Source organism: Tachypleus tridentatus, chromosome 4 (genome assembly GCF_004210375.1).
Source record: "Tachypleus tridentatus isolate NWPU-2018 chromosome 4, ASM421037v1, whole genome shotgun sequence".
Taxonomy (NCBI): domain Eukaryota; kingdom Metazoa; phylum Arthropoda; class Merostomata; order Xiphosura; family Limulidae; genus Tachypleus; species Tachypleus tridentatus.
The window spans coordinates 21,648,135-21,664,898 of NC_134828.1; the positions used below are offsets into that span (position 1 = coordinate 21,648,135).

General features: G+C 35.9%; 1 protein-coding gene across 1 annotated transcript in view; it reads right to left on the reverse strand.

Moving 5' to 3' along the window:
- The window catches only part of LOC143248264 (QRFP-like peptide receptor), a 75,156-nt gene that overhangs the window by 31,845 nt on the left and 26,547 nt on the right, over positions 1-16,764 (reverse strand). The window contains exon 3 of the mRNA XM_076496675.1: positions 4,293-4,414. Within this exon, the coding sequence (XP_076352790.1) occupies positions 4,293-4,414 (122 nt within the window). The remainder of the gene's footprint in view (positions 1-4,292; positions 4,415-16,764) is intronic.

Here is a 16,764-nt window from a genome sequence, read left to right on the forward strand (position 1 = left end):
ATAAAATTGACAAGTTCAGATCCAATGAAGATAAGGAAGGAAACATTCTTTTTTTACAATCTTGCAGAGAGGGAAAAAGTAAAACAGACGAAGTATTTGACATTGGAACCAAAGATATAGTTCAAATAATAAACACAAATGACAAGTTCAGATCCAATGAAGATAAGGAAGGAGACATTCTTTTTTTACAATCTAGCAGAGAGGGAAAAGTAGCAATGTTGGAATGTAACCAAACATTCCAGGAGAAGATCAAAAACAGTAAAAAAAATAATAAAAATCTTGGAGGAAAGGATGAAACACGAGAAAACATCAAGTCTAATTCTTGTAAGTGAAGAAAATCATGATGATGACCAGACAAAAGATGATGATGTCTCACTTGATGAAAATAAAAGTACTGGTGAAAGAGGTAGTTGAAGTAAAGAATGTTCTTCTCCTAATAAACAAGGTATAAATCTAGTAATAATGAAAAGAGGTAGTTCAAGTAAAGAATGTTCTTCTCCTAATAAACAAGGTATAAATCTAGTAATAATGAAAAAAGGTAGTTCAAGTAAAGAATGTTCTTCTCCTAATAAACAAGGTATAAATCTAGTAATAATGAAAAGAGGTAGTTCAAGTAAAGAATGTTCTTCTCCTAATAAACAAGGTGTAAATCTAATAATAATGATAAAATAATTTCGGAGACCACTATCAGTTAGCTCTTGGAACATGTCCTGATTACCACTAATGCTGGAACAAGGGTGCAGCCTACCTTGGAATCCAGTGGAGGTGATATTAATAATGCCATTCTTTCTCGGTTAAATATTCGAAGAAAGTAATGAATAATTATAAAATCTGGAGCTGCAAGCATCACAGAAGACATTTTAAGTCAAAGTCAGGGCTTAATATTGCCTTCACTTCGACATAAAGATAGTGAGGAAATTGAAGGCGAAGATAAAAATTATGGTTGGTGTTTAGATTTACAGTTAGTGCCACTACTCAATTCACAGAACCAATTGGTTTCCTTCTAGAAATCATCCAAATACCTTCTTCAAAAGGTCATGAGAGCAGTTAGCCTTTACAACCTTCTCGAATATCATGATATCACAGATCAGGTCATGGTAGTTTTTGCGACACTACTTCATCATATGATAAGAAATGGTTTACAACTGCTATTGAATTTGTTTTCTGCTGTCATATCCCATAGCATCTTAAATGCTGCATATCATTTAAAGCTCTCCAGGCTTTTAAAATTTGCTGTGACCTCAGACATGACTTGATGTCTGATGATATGGCAGTGGAAATGCTTGAAAGTTTAGGATGGCACACATGGAATCTGACTCCTCAGGTGGTTGTCCTTTCTCCAGGTCTTAAAGACCTTCCATCGGAAGACAGATTAGCTTCCTTGCGGTTTCTTCTTCAGTATAATGTTCCTGATGAATTTTCTCAGAAAAAATCTAACCCTAAAAAAATGTAAATATAATCAGACACTAAACTGTCTGATCTGCTTTTCATCTGAGTCTTATCTTCTTTTTCATCATTTTGAAATCGAAAGGAGCCAACTAGAAACTTGGGAAGTTGGAAGCAAATCAAAAAATCCAAGATGAGAAATGTGAAACTTATGAAAAATTCTGCGCAGATGTTAAACGTATTAAAGTGACAAACGACTCTGCCGAAAGATTTATTAAACTAGTTCGGGATTATATAATGGCGCAACCCCTAACGAGGAAAAAAGACACATTGTTTTCCAAATAGCTCACCATCAAGGGCAGCTTTTTAACAAAGATAGTTGCAAGAAGGACATATATAATATTGTCAAAAAGATTAATTATATTGTTCAAAAGTATATCTTTGGTGTTTTTTGTACTTTACGAATATTTTTGTGTAAAAAAATCAATGACTATTTTAAACATTTAAATTATATTCGTCTTATAGATAATTATAGGGTTGAATTGTTTTTTACTTCAATTTTAACATTCCTCGATATGCTTCATATTCTTGAAAATACTTCATGCTATTGTAATGGCCCTAAAAACATAAAAAAATTCTCAGCCCCCCAGTGGCTCAGCGGTATGTCTGTGGCCTTACAACGTTAAAAACCGGGTTTCGACACCTTAAAGTTTTGTCGATTTGTTATCGACATGAAACAACTAATGTGTATAGCTTAAGTTGATTTTTGTCTAATTTGGAACATCATACCGCTGATGGGTACTGTCGACCAGATGGCTTGGAGATGTTTATGAGTAGAACATACCGAAATGCTTTAATGACGCTTTGGTATGGCATTTTAAGATATAGTTCTTTTTTTGCTTAGTTAACCCTTGATTAAAACCTATGTTACAGACACATCTGGCCTGACATGATTAGGTGATTAAGCGCTCGACTCGTAATGTGAGGGTCGCAGGTGTGAATCCTCGTTGCACCAAACATGCTTGCCCTTTTATCCGTGGAGGCGTTATAAGTTACAGTCAATTCCACTATTCGTTGATAAGAGAGTAGCCCAAGAGTTGGCGGTGGGTGGTGATGACTAGCTGCCTTCCCTGTAGTCTTACACTACTAAATTAGAGACGGCTAGCTCAGATAGCCCTCGTGTAGCTTTGCGCAAAATTAAAAAACCAGGCATGTCTACTACATGTGTGCTTTAGTGCCTCTACATGCTGATTGACTGAATAAAGTTGTTTGTAAGAAAGTTATTCTTCTGTTTTATAAAAACGTCAAGTATTTGCAAGGCTTAAGGAAGCTTAAAAACTAGAAAAGGCTAAAACGCATATATGTAAATAACTTTAATTTCAAGAAAACAGGATTCAAAAAGAAAATGACGTACGAAAGCACCGACTTGCCCCAGGAACACCGTGATGACGTTATAACACAACAAGGAAAGTTCTTTAATATCCATATATATATATGTATATACCAGTGACATATTTGTTCGATTTTTGGTTGGTCAAACTACAATAAAACTGTTAAACTGAGAATATTAGCATTCTACTCTATTTGTAAATTATTTCAGCCCCACGACCCTTCTGGGCAGCCACACAATTTTCTGGCACCTCTGTTCAATTGAGAAAACGGTTGAAGTTATTGTTGTAAAAGAACTGCAAAAGTACAGTCGAGTTTAAAAAAACAGTTAAGGTTTACGATTTCGTTAATATAAAATAAAAATATTTACTTTTCATGATGCCTTGCTCTGCGACACAGTCCGATTCTTCTTGGGGCCCACGGTTTGAGAATCCTGAACGTTCTTAACAAAATTTACATTGTTAAACCTTTAGAGATTTTGAATTTCACTAAACCACGTGTAATACCAAAGGCAGGCACTATTCTATCGACATCAATGTGCGAAACTAACATTATGAAATACAATTTTACACATAAACAACAAGAATGTTGTTTTGATTTGAGCCCGTGATCCTCAAGTTGTGAGCCGAGTGCTCCGACCACCAAGTTGTGTTAGGCCTACAACAAAAAAGTCACTTGAATAAAACGGTAAAGATTTTCCAAAGTGGCATTGATGATAACGAAAAGTTGATACTGTTTATATAAGAAACTTACACATTTAAACCAATCACCATAAAAGGTCTATACAGTAATAAACCAAATAATGGTTGTTGTGGAAAAAGCTGTTAATCACAGTAAATAAGCTAACTTAACAGGATCAGACTAAACAGACCCCTATGATATAATTACACACGATGATTTCTGTTGGCACTTTTATGCCTAATAATACATGTGTAATTCATGTCTGGTTTTGACATTTGATAACATTATATAATATTTCTTTGTAACACTTTTAATCTAATAATATACGTGTAATTTATGGCTGGTTTTGACACTTGATAACATTATATAATATTTTTTGTAAGACTTTTAACCTAATAATATACATGTAATTCATGGCTGTTTTTGATACTTGATAACGTTACATAACATTTCTTTGCAGCACTTTTAACCTAATAATATACGTGCAATTCAGCTAGTTTTTATACTTAAAGTGAATGTACGATCTACGTTTAAAGAAGAAAAAACTGATTTATCTGTTTCGTACGCCCTAATTACGAACAAACAACCAAACCCTCAAGGTACTGACTTTCTAACAGAAATCAACAATATAGCTCATTAACAATATAGATGCTATTTTTTGTTTTACGGGTGGTAAATGTGTTATAAGTGAACTTGTAACTAACTTTCAAGGATTCCCCCAGGCCATTACGTGTACGTATTATTATTATTTTTAATATTTGAAAACCTGATCAGGATGAAATGGTAATTTTAGGGTTAACCAAATTTTACAGGTGTACTGAATACAATCAACTAACCTTTCCACACTCATAGCTGTCAACGTCAGCACTGAACAAATGGACGACACGTTCTGGATGTAGTAGACTAATTTGCAACAGACTACTCCCAAAGTCCAGGAGTACGAGAAGAGTTTAACATACTGCAATGAACAAAAAAACGTTCATTAGTACTGACCAGTCAAAACACAGCCTAATATGAAAACTAGAGATATTTGAAAGAAGGAGAATTGTAATGAAAACATGTTTTTATTCAGTTTTGTTTGTTTGTTGGTTTTTGAATTTCGCACAAAGCTACTCGAGGGCTATCTGTGCTAGCCGTCCCTAATTTAGCAGTGTAAGACTAGAGGGAAGGCAGCTAATCATCACCACCCACCGCCAACTCTTGGGCTACTTTTTTACCAACGAATAGTGGGATTGACCGTAACATTATAACGCACCCACGGCTGAAAGGACGAGCATGTTTGGCGCGACGGGAATGCGAACCCGCGACCCTCAGATTACGAGTCGCACGCCTTAACACTCTTGGCCATGCCGGGCCTCATTCAGTTTTGGTCGGTGGAATACGGGGCCCAGCATGGCCAGGTGTGTTAAGGCGTTCGACTTGTAATCTGAAGGTCGCGGGTTCGAATTCCCGTCGCACCAAACGTGCTCGCCCTTTCAGCCGTGGGGGCGTTATAATGCGACGGTCAATCCCACTATTCGTTAGTAAAAGAGTAGCCCAACAGTTGGCGGTGGGTGGTAATGACTAGCTACCTTCCCTCTAGTCTTAAACTGCTAAATTATGGACGGCTAGCGCAGATAGCCCTCGTGTAGCTTTGCGCAAAATTAAAAAAAACACAAAAACCTCAGTGTTACAGCGGTATGCTTACGCACTTACAACGTCAGAAATCCGGTTTCGATACCCGTAGTGGGCAAAGAACAACTAGCTCACTGTATAGCTTTGTCTTTAATCACAAACAAAATAGTCTCAGTAGCTTGAAAGGAAAAAATGTGTAAATACATAATACGTAACTACTCGTTTCTAGAGCAAAACTCACTCATTAATTTAAAGAAAAAAAATTGAAAACGTAATTATATCCCAGTCATGGCCTGAAAACAAACAACACTACAAAAATTACAAAAAGCAAAAAAGACAACCCTTTTCATTTGCACCGGCTCTGTTTATCTATTCTGTTTAATGTGAAACTGTTATCCTAGTTTCGTCTTAAACGACAGAAAAGACAGAAATATCGAAACCTTACGTTAATTAAACCATACGTTACTTGTCACGGTGAAAAGAAACTTCTTCCGCGTCTTAATGAAGTCATAAGAAGTGAACTACATTTTGCATTTTAAGATAGTTCACTAAGAAATGCTGACGGTATGGTTCCTGTAACGAGAACAATCACTTTAATAATACCAAACGACTTGACAAACGAGCCAACTTCGAATTATGGGTGATTGCATCGACAGAATTTTAAAACCAAGTACAGCATCTGGACAATACACAGTTGTGCAGAGTATTTATTACACATTATGTTTGCTCCTATTCGAATTGAGTCTGATGTATCTTGCATGTAAAGGGAATGCGCCGTACAATTGAACTAAAACCGCTCATAAGGTCTAGCTCATAATGCTATATTATTACACAGGCTCCGTTTGTTTAGGCTAAGGACATTATAAACAGTAAAATATTATAGTACAGTTAATATTGACACTGATCGGATTAAAAACATGAGCTACCACTTATCGAAGATAGCGCCTAATCATGAAATAGTTGCTCTCTCAAACCCCACTGGTCAGTTCTCGAGTACAATCTATTAGATTGAACTTCATAAGAACTTATAACGCTTTAAGGCACATGTCAAGACAAGAACCTCCAGTTAAGTATGGTGAAAAATGATTCTTATCAGAATTACGAAAGGTGTTTGTTTGTTTTGAATTTCGCGCAAAGCTACTCGAGGGCTATCTGCGCTAGCCGTCCCTAATTTAGCAGTGTAAGACTAGAGGGAAGGCAGCTAGTCATCACCACCCACCGCCAATTCTTGGGCTACTCTTTTACCAACGAATACTGGGATTGATCGTTACATTATAACGCCCTCACGGCTGAAAGGACGAGCATGTATGGGCAACGGGATTCGAACCTGCGACCCTCAGATTACGAATCGAGCGCCTTAACCACCTGGCCATGCCGGACCCAGAAATAACTTCTTTCATTGTTTAGATGATGGATGTTTCTTCGTACTAGCTTGAAGTTGAAATGTATTGAATGTAAACAACACATTACTTGTCACAAGTGCAGTTGAATTCCGCATTAACACGCTTGGCGACGCCGGGCCCCAATTAAGTATAGTGAAAAATAATTATTATCAGAATTACGAAAGGTGACAAGAGATACCGGTAAAATGTAATATGCTTTGGTACGTCCAATAAAAAGTTACGATAAAACCAGAGACTTCGATTTTTCAACCTGTTAAAGACACTTAATTACTGTGTCATCTTGACTGTACGACAACACCAGGGGGCGGGGCAGAAACCTCTAAATGTGGAACTGTTTTTAGAGAAAGAAGAAAAGTAGTGACGAATACATATGGGGGAGCGTGCCCCCATGAAAATATTTCGTAAATTTCTCCAAAAATCGTACATTTTGAAAGTATATATGGCTAATTTTATTTCTTTTAAATAACTGGAACGTAACAACAACAATATTTCATCCCCACTCTGTAAGCCCGGCATAGCCACGTAGTTAAGACACTCGACTCGTAATCTGAGGGTCGCGGGTTTGAATCCCCATCACACCAAACATACTCTTTCAAAAGTGGGGGCGTTATAATGTAACGGTCAATCCAACTATTCGTTGGTAAAAGAGTAGCCCAAGAATTGGCGGTGGGTGGTGATGACTAGCTGCCTTCCCTCCAGTCTTACACTGCTAAATTAGGGACGACGAACGCAGATAGCCCTCGTGCAGCTTTGCGCGAAATTCAAAAAATCAAACCCCACCCACCCTCTACTTACGAGCATGTACACTTTTTCATTTTTATTCATGAAAAGACCCTCTTGAGCTCAGAACTACCCGGATATTAGCGACATTTCTTTTATAGGAAATTTAATCAACAAAAATGTTATTATTATTATTATTTTTATCATTACAGGTGCTCTCCACAAACGATCCTTACTAGTCAGGACGCTTAAGTCCATTGTTAGCTCAGCTTGCCTATTATTTGGTATGATTAATTGACCTCTTGAGATAAATTCGATTTTTTTTTATTTTAATGATTGATGACCGAGGTTTCATAAGTGTGATGAAGTCTTTAACATCACAATGAAACAACAAAAAACAAATTTAAATTAAGAGGCTCTTTATAAGTCTACTTTTGACATACATAGGACTATGATATGAAGTAACTTCCATTTATTAAACATCTCTAGAACATAAAATCCATAGATAAAGTTATCGTATTTTATAAAAACAAAAGAGCTAATTTAATGCTCTCTTGACAATAGGATTCTAAGTTTCTTATAATAGAAATTCATTATTACAATATTTTACGGAGAAATTTTTATGTATAAATCCTGAAAACTGCATTTGTATATTTTTACATATGTATCAGGTCATCCCACACGTAATGTCCGAAAATTTAATAGAGAAAGTGCATCATTATTTCTGTCTTTGTAGAAGGCTTTAATGACTACAATATGTAGTACAACGTGTATAAAAATGTTCATACAAATAAAACAAACTAACCCAACTCCACTTTTTAAGATCGTTAATCAAATAAACCCTTATGAAGATGGATGTGTCTGAGGAGCACATTAGACATATAATACTTTATGAGTTTAATAAAGACAACAGTGCAGCAGAAACTACACGAAACATTCAAGGTGTTTATGGTGCGGAGTCTCTCAATGAAAGAAAATGTTGAAGGTGGTTTCAAAAGTTCAGATCAGGTGACTAGAGCTTAAGTGATTCGCCACATTCAGGTCATCCTGTTGAGTTTAATGATGACTTGCTGATGGCTGCACTTGATGAAGATTGTGTTGTAGCAGTTGAAGAACTAACACAGAAGCTTAATTCAACCCATTTAACAGTTCACCGTCATCTACGACAGCTTGGAAAGGTGTCAAAACTTAGAAAATGGGTCCCCCATCATTTGACAGAAGCCAACCTTAGAGCAAGAATGGACATTTGCACTTCTATGCACTCTCGTGAACGTAACACACCTTTTTTGGACACGTTAGTGACTGGATAAAAAAAATGGATATTTTATAAAAATATTAAACGCCGCAGACAACAGCTCAGTACAGGTAAACTGGTTAAAGCACAGTCCAAAATGGACCTCCACCCTAGGAAAGTCTTGTTAAGCGTTTGGTGGGATATTGTTGGTGTGATCCACTTTGAGTCTCTACCACTCAATATAACGATTATACCGGACTTCTATTGTAAATAGTTAGAGCGCTTGAATATTGCACTGAAAGAAAAAAGGCCTACTTTGATCAATCGTAAAGGTGTTGTGTTACACCAGGGTAACGCACGGCTCCATACAGTAAGGATCATATCTGTAAAGATTGGAGAGCTAGATTTGGAAACAATCTTCCACATCCTCCTTATTCTCCAGACCTTGTCACATCTGATTATCATCTGTTCCAAAGTTTGCAGAACTATCTTGATGGAAAAGAGCTTGGAACACATGAAGATGTCAAAACTACCCTCTCTACATTCTTTTTCTCCAAACCCCAAGAATTTCATAGAAGTGGCATTCAGAAGCTTGTGAATTGTTGACAGGAAGTAATTAATAATAATGGAACGTACGTTATTGATTAAATAACATTAAGAATATTTGAAATCCGTTTTCTTTTTCTGAACCTAAAATCGGGCATTATTTTCTTGTCTTTGGTTTCGTTTATTTTGAATTTTTTGCAAAGCTGTATGAGACCTATCTGCATTAGCGGATCCCTAATTTAACAGTTTGTTAACACCACCCACTACCAACTCATGGACCTAATTTAACAGTTACAGAGTCGAGGGACGTTAGTTTGTTAACACCACCCACTACCAACTCATGGACCTAATTTAACAGTTACAGAGTCGAGGGACAGTAGTTTGTTAACACCACCCACTAACAACTCATGGACCTAATTTAACAGTTACAGAGTCGGGGGACGGTAGTTTGTTAACACCACCCACTACCAACTCATGGACCTAATTTAACAGTTACAGAGTCGAGGGACGGTAGTTTGTTAACACCACCCACTACCAACTCATGGACCTAATTTAACAGTTACAGAGTCGAGGGACGGTAGTTTGTTAACACCACCCACTACCAACTCATGGACCTAATTTAACAGTTACAGAGTCGAGGGACGGTAGTTTGTTAACACCACCCACTACCAACTCATGGACCTAATTTAACAGTTGCAGAGTCGAGGGACGGTAGTTTGTTAACACCACCCACTACCAACTCATGGACTACTCTTTTATCAACGAATAGTGAGATTTATCGTAACATTATAACGCCCATATAGTGAGTGAGCATGTTCGGTGAAGGGGATTCGACCCCGCGACCCTCAGATTATGCGTTAGGCACCCTAACCACCACGTCTTTTGCCTTCAATACAAACGGTTGATTTAGTTGAAGGCCTAATTCTCCAAGCACAGTGAAAATTAAACATCGCTTACGTGATACACTGGGTATGAGAGATTTCCTGCTATACAGGATTTAAATTTTTTTTATAGAGTATGAAAGCAAAACCTGTTTCTTTCAGTTTATGATGTCACGTCTTGTACAACGATAATTCTAAATAGCCTCATAACTTTATTCATAGTTGTTAGGAATACTGAGTCTTAGGAACTGGTTCAGGCTTATTTATTAGACTTTGTTTTGTATTATGGTCTAGAAAGATAGAACACATAACTCACCAAAGGACTCGGTTACGAATCACAAATAGTAAGGGGAAGTTTCATCATAAAGAAAGACCTTCATTCAATCTCTAGCTATCATTTTTTCTCTATCTACCAGTATTTCTGAATTTCTAACCAAGCGTTGTGTGAATTCTAGGGTTATGACCTATTAGGCTTACCGCTGAGCAACAAGGGTTAATAGGGACATGCAATGATTCGTTCTCTTTACATTTGGCTTATTTATGGCACTTCTTATGTTTTATCTATCTTATTATTTACTTGCATTTTTCATTTTATTTTTACAAAAAAAATCGAATGTTGATGACCACAGTTTCTCATCAAAACACAAAATGTTTGTTTTTATTGACCACAAAATAAATCGTAATTTTCAGTGGCTTTTTGCAAAGTTGAAAAACAAATATACACACTTTAACCGTGAACTTGTTTAAAATAATGCTTGTTTTGTATGAATTACTTGTAATTCATTAGGTTGTGTTTTACTCAGATATTTCACTTGGATCCCTCAACTGTGCAGAGTGGCTCGTGACCAATATCAAGGCGACTTACCAGAAGCCTTCAATTTAAACGGTGATAGGCTGTTAACGAATATGAAAGTTTTTCTCTATATTCATTAATAATTACTTTGACTAATACTAGTTTCATAATTAGTGAATTCCTAAATACTGACTCTAACAGAAATGTCATTCTTTTATATAGCTTTTTAAGTTCACCAGGTTAAAATAACTTTACTTCACTTATGCTGCTCTCGTCCAGTTCTCTTGTCTTTCCTCTCACTCATAAATACCCCACTCCACCTTAAAAACATTAAAAAGAAGTAATAGAAAAAAAAAACCACGGACACTTTAACAACTTCTTACGTAAGGGGATGAAGAGGAACCACAACGTTCCTGAACACCCCAGTTGGAGAGAGAACTCTTCTGATTTCTCTCTCTCTAAACTAAACCTCTGCCACGTTAGTTTGCGTAGGTTAAAATAAAAACAAATCGTTTTATAACAAGAAGTACAATGTGTGATAGTTTTTATTATAATTATTTAATTGGTACAGAAATGATGAAAGTAACGGAACTTGAATAAAACATATTCCACATTATCAGTTTAAATAATAATATTTCTAATTACACTTTACCTAAGGTAAGAGTATTTCTAATTACAGTTTACGTGGGTAAGAGTATTTCTAATTACACTTTACGTGGGTAAGATAATTTCTAATTACACTTTACCTAAGGCAAGAGTATTTCTAATTACACTTTACGTGGGTAAGTTAATTTCTAATTACACTTTACCTAAGGTAAGAGTATTTCTAATTACACTTTACGTGGGTAAGATAATTTCTAATTACACTTTACGTGGGTAAGATAATTTCTAATTACACTTTACCTAAGGTAAGAGTATTTCTAATAACACTTTATGTAAGATAAGAGTATTTCTAATAACACTTTACGTAAGGCAAGAGTATTTCTAATTACACTTTACGTGGGTAAGATAATTTCTAATTACACTTTACCTAAGGCAAGAGTATTTCTAATTACACTTTACGTGGGTAAGTTAATTTCTAATTACACTTTACCTAAGGTAAGAGTATTTCTAATTACACTTTACGTGGGTAAGATAATTTCTAATTACACTTTACCTAAGGTAAGAGTATTTCTAATAACACTTTACGTAAGGTAAGAGTATTTCTAATAACACTTTACGTAAGGCAAGAGTATTTCTAATTATACTTTACCTGAGGTAAGAGTATTTCCAATTACACTTTACGTGGGTAATATAATTTCTAATTACACTTTACCTAAGGTAAGAGTATTTCCAATTACACTTTACGTGGGTAATATAATTTCTAATTACACTTTACCTAAGGCAAGAGTATTTCTAATTACACTTTACGTGGGTAAAAGTATTTCTAATAACACTTTACGTAAGGTAAAAGTATATTTCTAATTACCCTTTACGGAAGATAAGAGTATTTCTAATAACACTTTACGTAAGGTAAAAGTATTTCTAATTACACTTTAAGTTAAATAACTGTTTTTTCTTTGCGGCGGGGATTCGAACCCGAGAACCTGAGATTACGAGTCGAACGACTTCATTCCCCTAGCCATGTCGGGCCATACCTCAGTACACGTGCTATAAAAGTGTAAATAACCGTACCAGCCGTTCTGAGGTATATTACTATTGTCATGCATCGAGGCTGGCTCTTCACAGAAATAATGGTAATTTTGTCATTTATGGATATTCATCGCCAATATTGGCATATCCGGTGAAATAATGGTCATGTTGTCATTAATTATTTGATCGTTAGGGAAATAGTGAAAGTAAAGGAACTTGAATAAAAATATTCCACATTACAAATTTAATTAATGAACATTCATCGCCAATATTGGCATATCCGGTGAAGTATTGGTCGTTCTGTCACTTATGGACATTCATCATCGACATTGGGATAGTCGGTGAGATAATGGTCATTCTTGAACATTCTTAGACATTCATCGTAAACATTAACATATACGGTGTGCTAATAGTCATTCTGTAAATTTTGGACAATCATCGTAAACATTAACATATCCGGTGTGCTAATAGTCATTCTGTAAATCTTGGACAATCATCGTAAACATTAACATATCCGGTGTGCTAATAGTCATTTTGTAAATCTTGGACAATCATCGTATACATTAACATAACCGGTGTGCTAATAGTCATTCTGTAAATCTTGGACTTTCATCATCAACATTAACATATCCGGTGTGCTAATAGTCATTCTGTAAATCTTGGACAATCATCGTAAACATTAACATATCCGGTGTGCTAATAGTCATTCTGTAAATCTTGGACAATCATCGTAAACATTAACATATCCGGTGTGCTAATAGTCATTCTGTAAATCTTGGACAATCATCGTAAACATTAACATAACCGGTGTGCTAATAGTCATTCTGTAAATCTTGGACAATCATCGTAAACATTAACATATCCGGTGTGCTAATAGCCATTCTGTAAATCTTGGACTTTCATCATCAACATTAACATAACCGGTGTGCTAATAGTCATTCTGTAAATCTTGGACAATCATCGTAAACATTAACATATCCGGTGTGCTAATAGCCATTCTGTAAATCTTGGACAATCATCGTAAACATTAACATATCCGGTGTGCTAATAGCCATTCTGTAAATCTTGGACTTTCATCATCAACATTAACATAACCGGTGTGCTAATAGTCATTCTGTAAATCTTGGACAATCATCGTAAACATTAACATATCCGGTGTGCTAATAGCCATTCTGTAAATCTTGGACAATCATCGTAAACATTAACATAACCGGTGTGCTAATAGTCATTCTGTAAATCTTGGACTTTCATCATCAACATTAACATATCCGATGTGCTAATAGTCATTCTGTAAATCTTGGACAATCATCGTAAACATTAACAACATTTGTGGACAACCTGCGGAAGTTACTTAAATCACAATATATGAGTAAGTTTAAGTAATGAAGCACAAGGATATGCAATAGGTTTGTGAGATCTAGTTCCGAATGACATTTAATATGATTTAGTTCCGACTGACGTTTAGTGAGATCTGGTTCCGAGTAACATTTAATATGATTTAGTTCCGAGTGACGTTTAGTGAGATCCAGTTCCGAATGACACTTAACATGATTTAGTTCCAAGTAACGTTTAGTGAGGTCTAGTTCCAAATGAAATTTAATATGATTTAGTTCCGAGTGACGTTTAGTGAGTTCTAGTTCCGAATGACATTTAATATGATTTAGTTCCGAGTGACGTTTAGTGAGATCTGGTTCCGAGTAACAATTAACATGATTTAGTTCCAAGTAACGTTTAATGAGGTCTTGTTCCGAATGAAATTTAATATGATTTAGTTCCGAGTGACGTTTAGTGAGATCTAGCTCCAAATGACTTTTTAATATGATTTAGTTCCGAGTGACGTTTAGTGAGATCCAGCTCCAAATGACATTTAATATGATTTTGTTCCGAGTGACGTTTTACAATTAAGCCCTGTAAAACTTCATGCAAGAAAGCATTAATAGATGACATATTTTTCATTTGGATGTCCAGTCTTTAATCACTTAAAGTATTTATTTTATATGAAAACACTTTTCCCAAAACAATCAAATTTACCATTAATTACTGTACTAACCAATCAACTTTTTCGATGCCATAGTACCTTCCCTATTAAAACTGTTTTCCTGTTGGCACTGAAATGGAACATTACCTACAGATAAATGTTTAGGATAAAGAAAATTTGTTCAGATGAAACACTTGACAAACTCGGTTTCTAGCGTTGTAAGTCCATAAACTTTTCCGCTGTGCCACTATTGGGTACAATATTTGATCAAAGTTTGAGCGTGTCCTTTAAGAAATGGTCAATTACTGGACCAGCGGTCACCAAACTTTTCGTGTACCCTACTGCCCCCCAAGGAGTGAGAAATAAGAGAAGCTGCGCGCGAGTCTGTCCCCCCTCAACCCTGTGTCTTCTTTGTACGCGCGCGCCATCTAGTATTATATATTGTCTTTCTTCCAGTAATCGAAGTAAGTTAAACCTATTTCTATTTGAGAAAAACATAAATAAATAAACCTTGCGAGTTTCAGAAGAAGAAGAAAAAAATCTCGTCTTGTAGCAGTGGCTATCATAATTCATGGTAAAAATACACAACTGATACAATACGAATTTATCTTTATTTGTGTTCTTTCAATTTCAAAATACGTAATGTAGTATTGATCTCCTAGGTTTCACCTCGTGGGCAATGATAAGGTTACAAATACAACAAACATCCCAAAGCAGCTTTACTCTAAAGGAGAGCATACCTATATACATAAACATGCTCTGCTGTATAATAAAATTAGAAATTTAAAACACCGTCTCATTTAAAAACTACTAAACATCGAGAACGTTTGTAGCCATTTTGCCGAAGCGTTGACCACGTATCTTTCTTTTCCTTACAATGTTTTTTGTTTCTTTTTTCACTGACGCAAAAAAAACGGCAAAAGATTGTTGAAAGCTGTTCTAGAAGATTCTATTCGTGACCTGCTTGATTCAGTCTGTGTGTATCTTTACATGACAACTTCTATTTTCCTTTAACCCCGGCCCGGCATGGCCACGGGTGTGTGATCCTGGATAAATAGTGGTAGCATTTATGTTTTGTTTCGCAGAAAACTCCAGTTTGCAATAAACAAAAAACTTTATGTGGGTTTGAGTAACATTCAGATCCATTTCATGATTTTTTTACTTTATAAAATTTTTGTGCGTATCGTGTAAAATGTTGAACTGACAGACTAGAGGAAGAAGGCTATTTTATTTTTTAGTAGCTGAACAGGTTTATCTATAACTCATTCGTATTTTCACAGTGCAGAGCACGTTTTTGAGATATTGGGATTCCACAAGATACGGTTTGAATATTTTTAGAAATGTTAAACATTGTACTTACATGTTTTGTCTAACACTTAAAAAATTAAAATGGCACACCTGGATCGTGCGTCTCTTGGCGCGAGAAAGATATTAAGAAAGTAAATAAACTAAACAAGTGAAATAAATAAAAAAAAATGCTATTTTCGTGGAGTGATTGACGAAAACGGTTCATTTGTTTCTTTATTTGTTCTTAAATCCAAATCTACGCAATGATCTACCTAAGCTGTGCTCACCCTGGATATTGAAACCGGGTTTTTAGCGTTATAAGTCTACAGACTTATCGCTCAACCCTTAGGGGGCCACGAAACCAGAAAACACTTTACTGACGTCACTTGTAAACTCTTGTGCTACTATTATATATAAAACGAGAAAGCAAAACATTCTAAACGCTGACCTCTGTTTTCTGCAGGTCCCAAGTAATGAGCTAGCCGTTTTAAGTTACTTTGTTATCATGGCCAGGGAGGTTAAGGCATTCGATTCGTAATTTGGGGGGTCGCGGGTTCGAATCCCCGGCCCCACAAAACGTGCTCGCCCATTCACCCGTAGGGCGTTGTAATATAACGATCAATCCCACTATTCGTTGGTAAAAGAGTAGCCCAAGAGTTGGCGGTGGGTGGTGATGACTAGCTGCCTTCCCTCTAGTCTTGCACTGCTAAATAAGGGACGGCTAGCGCAGATAGCCCTCATGTAGTTTTGCGCGAAATTCAAAAACAAACAAACCTTTAACCCTTTCTGTGTAAGAATTTTTTTATGTAAAACAAGTCAGATTTTTATTTTTGTTTTTGATATTCTGTTGTAATGCAAGATAACACGCGAAGAAATTCGGAGAAACAATAAGAATAAAGGCTAGAAATGGTTCACTCAAATTAACTCAGACAAATGTGTGTGTGTTTTGTTTTAATATTGAGGGCACCCGAATGGTATTGGGTAAATCACTAAAGGCGCGATTTATCGAAGTTGTAAAATATTTGTATAAACACAATTTATGACAATCTTACTGTGGCAAAACAGTTTATTAATTATTTGTATAAGTTGGATAAAAATAAACCCGTAGGAGACAAACCAAGTTTAAATTCCATGAAAACTGTAAAACGGAACAACATCGATAAATTCTAAATATCAAATGTTTTCTCTTTTTTGTATCCCGCCCTTGACGTCCGCTGGAA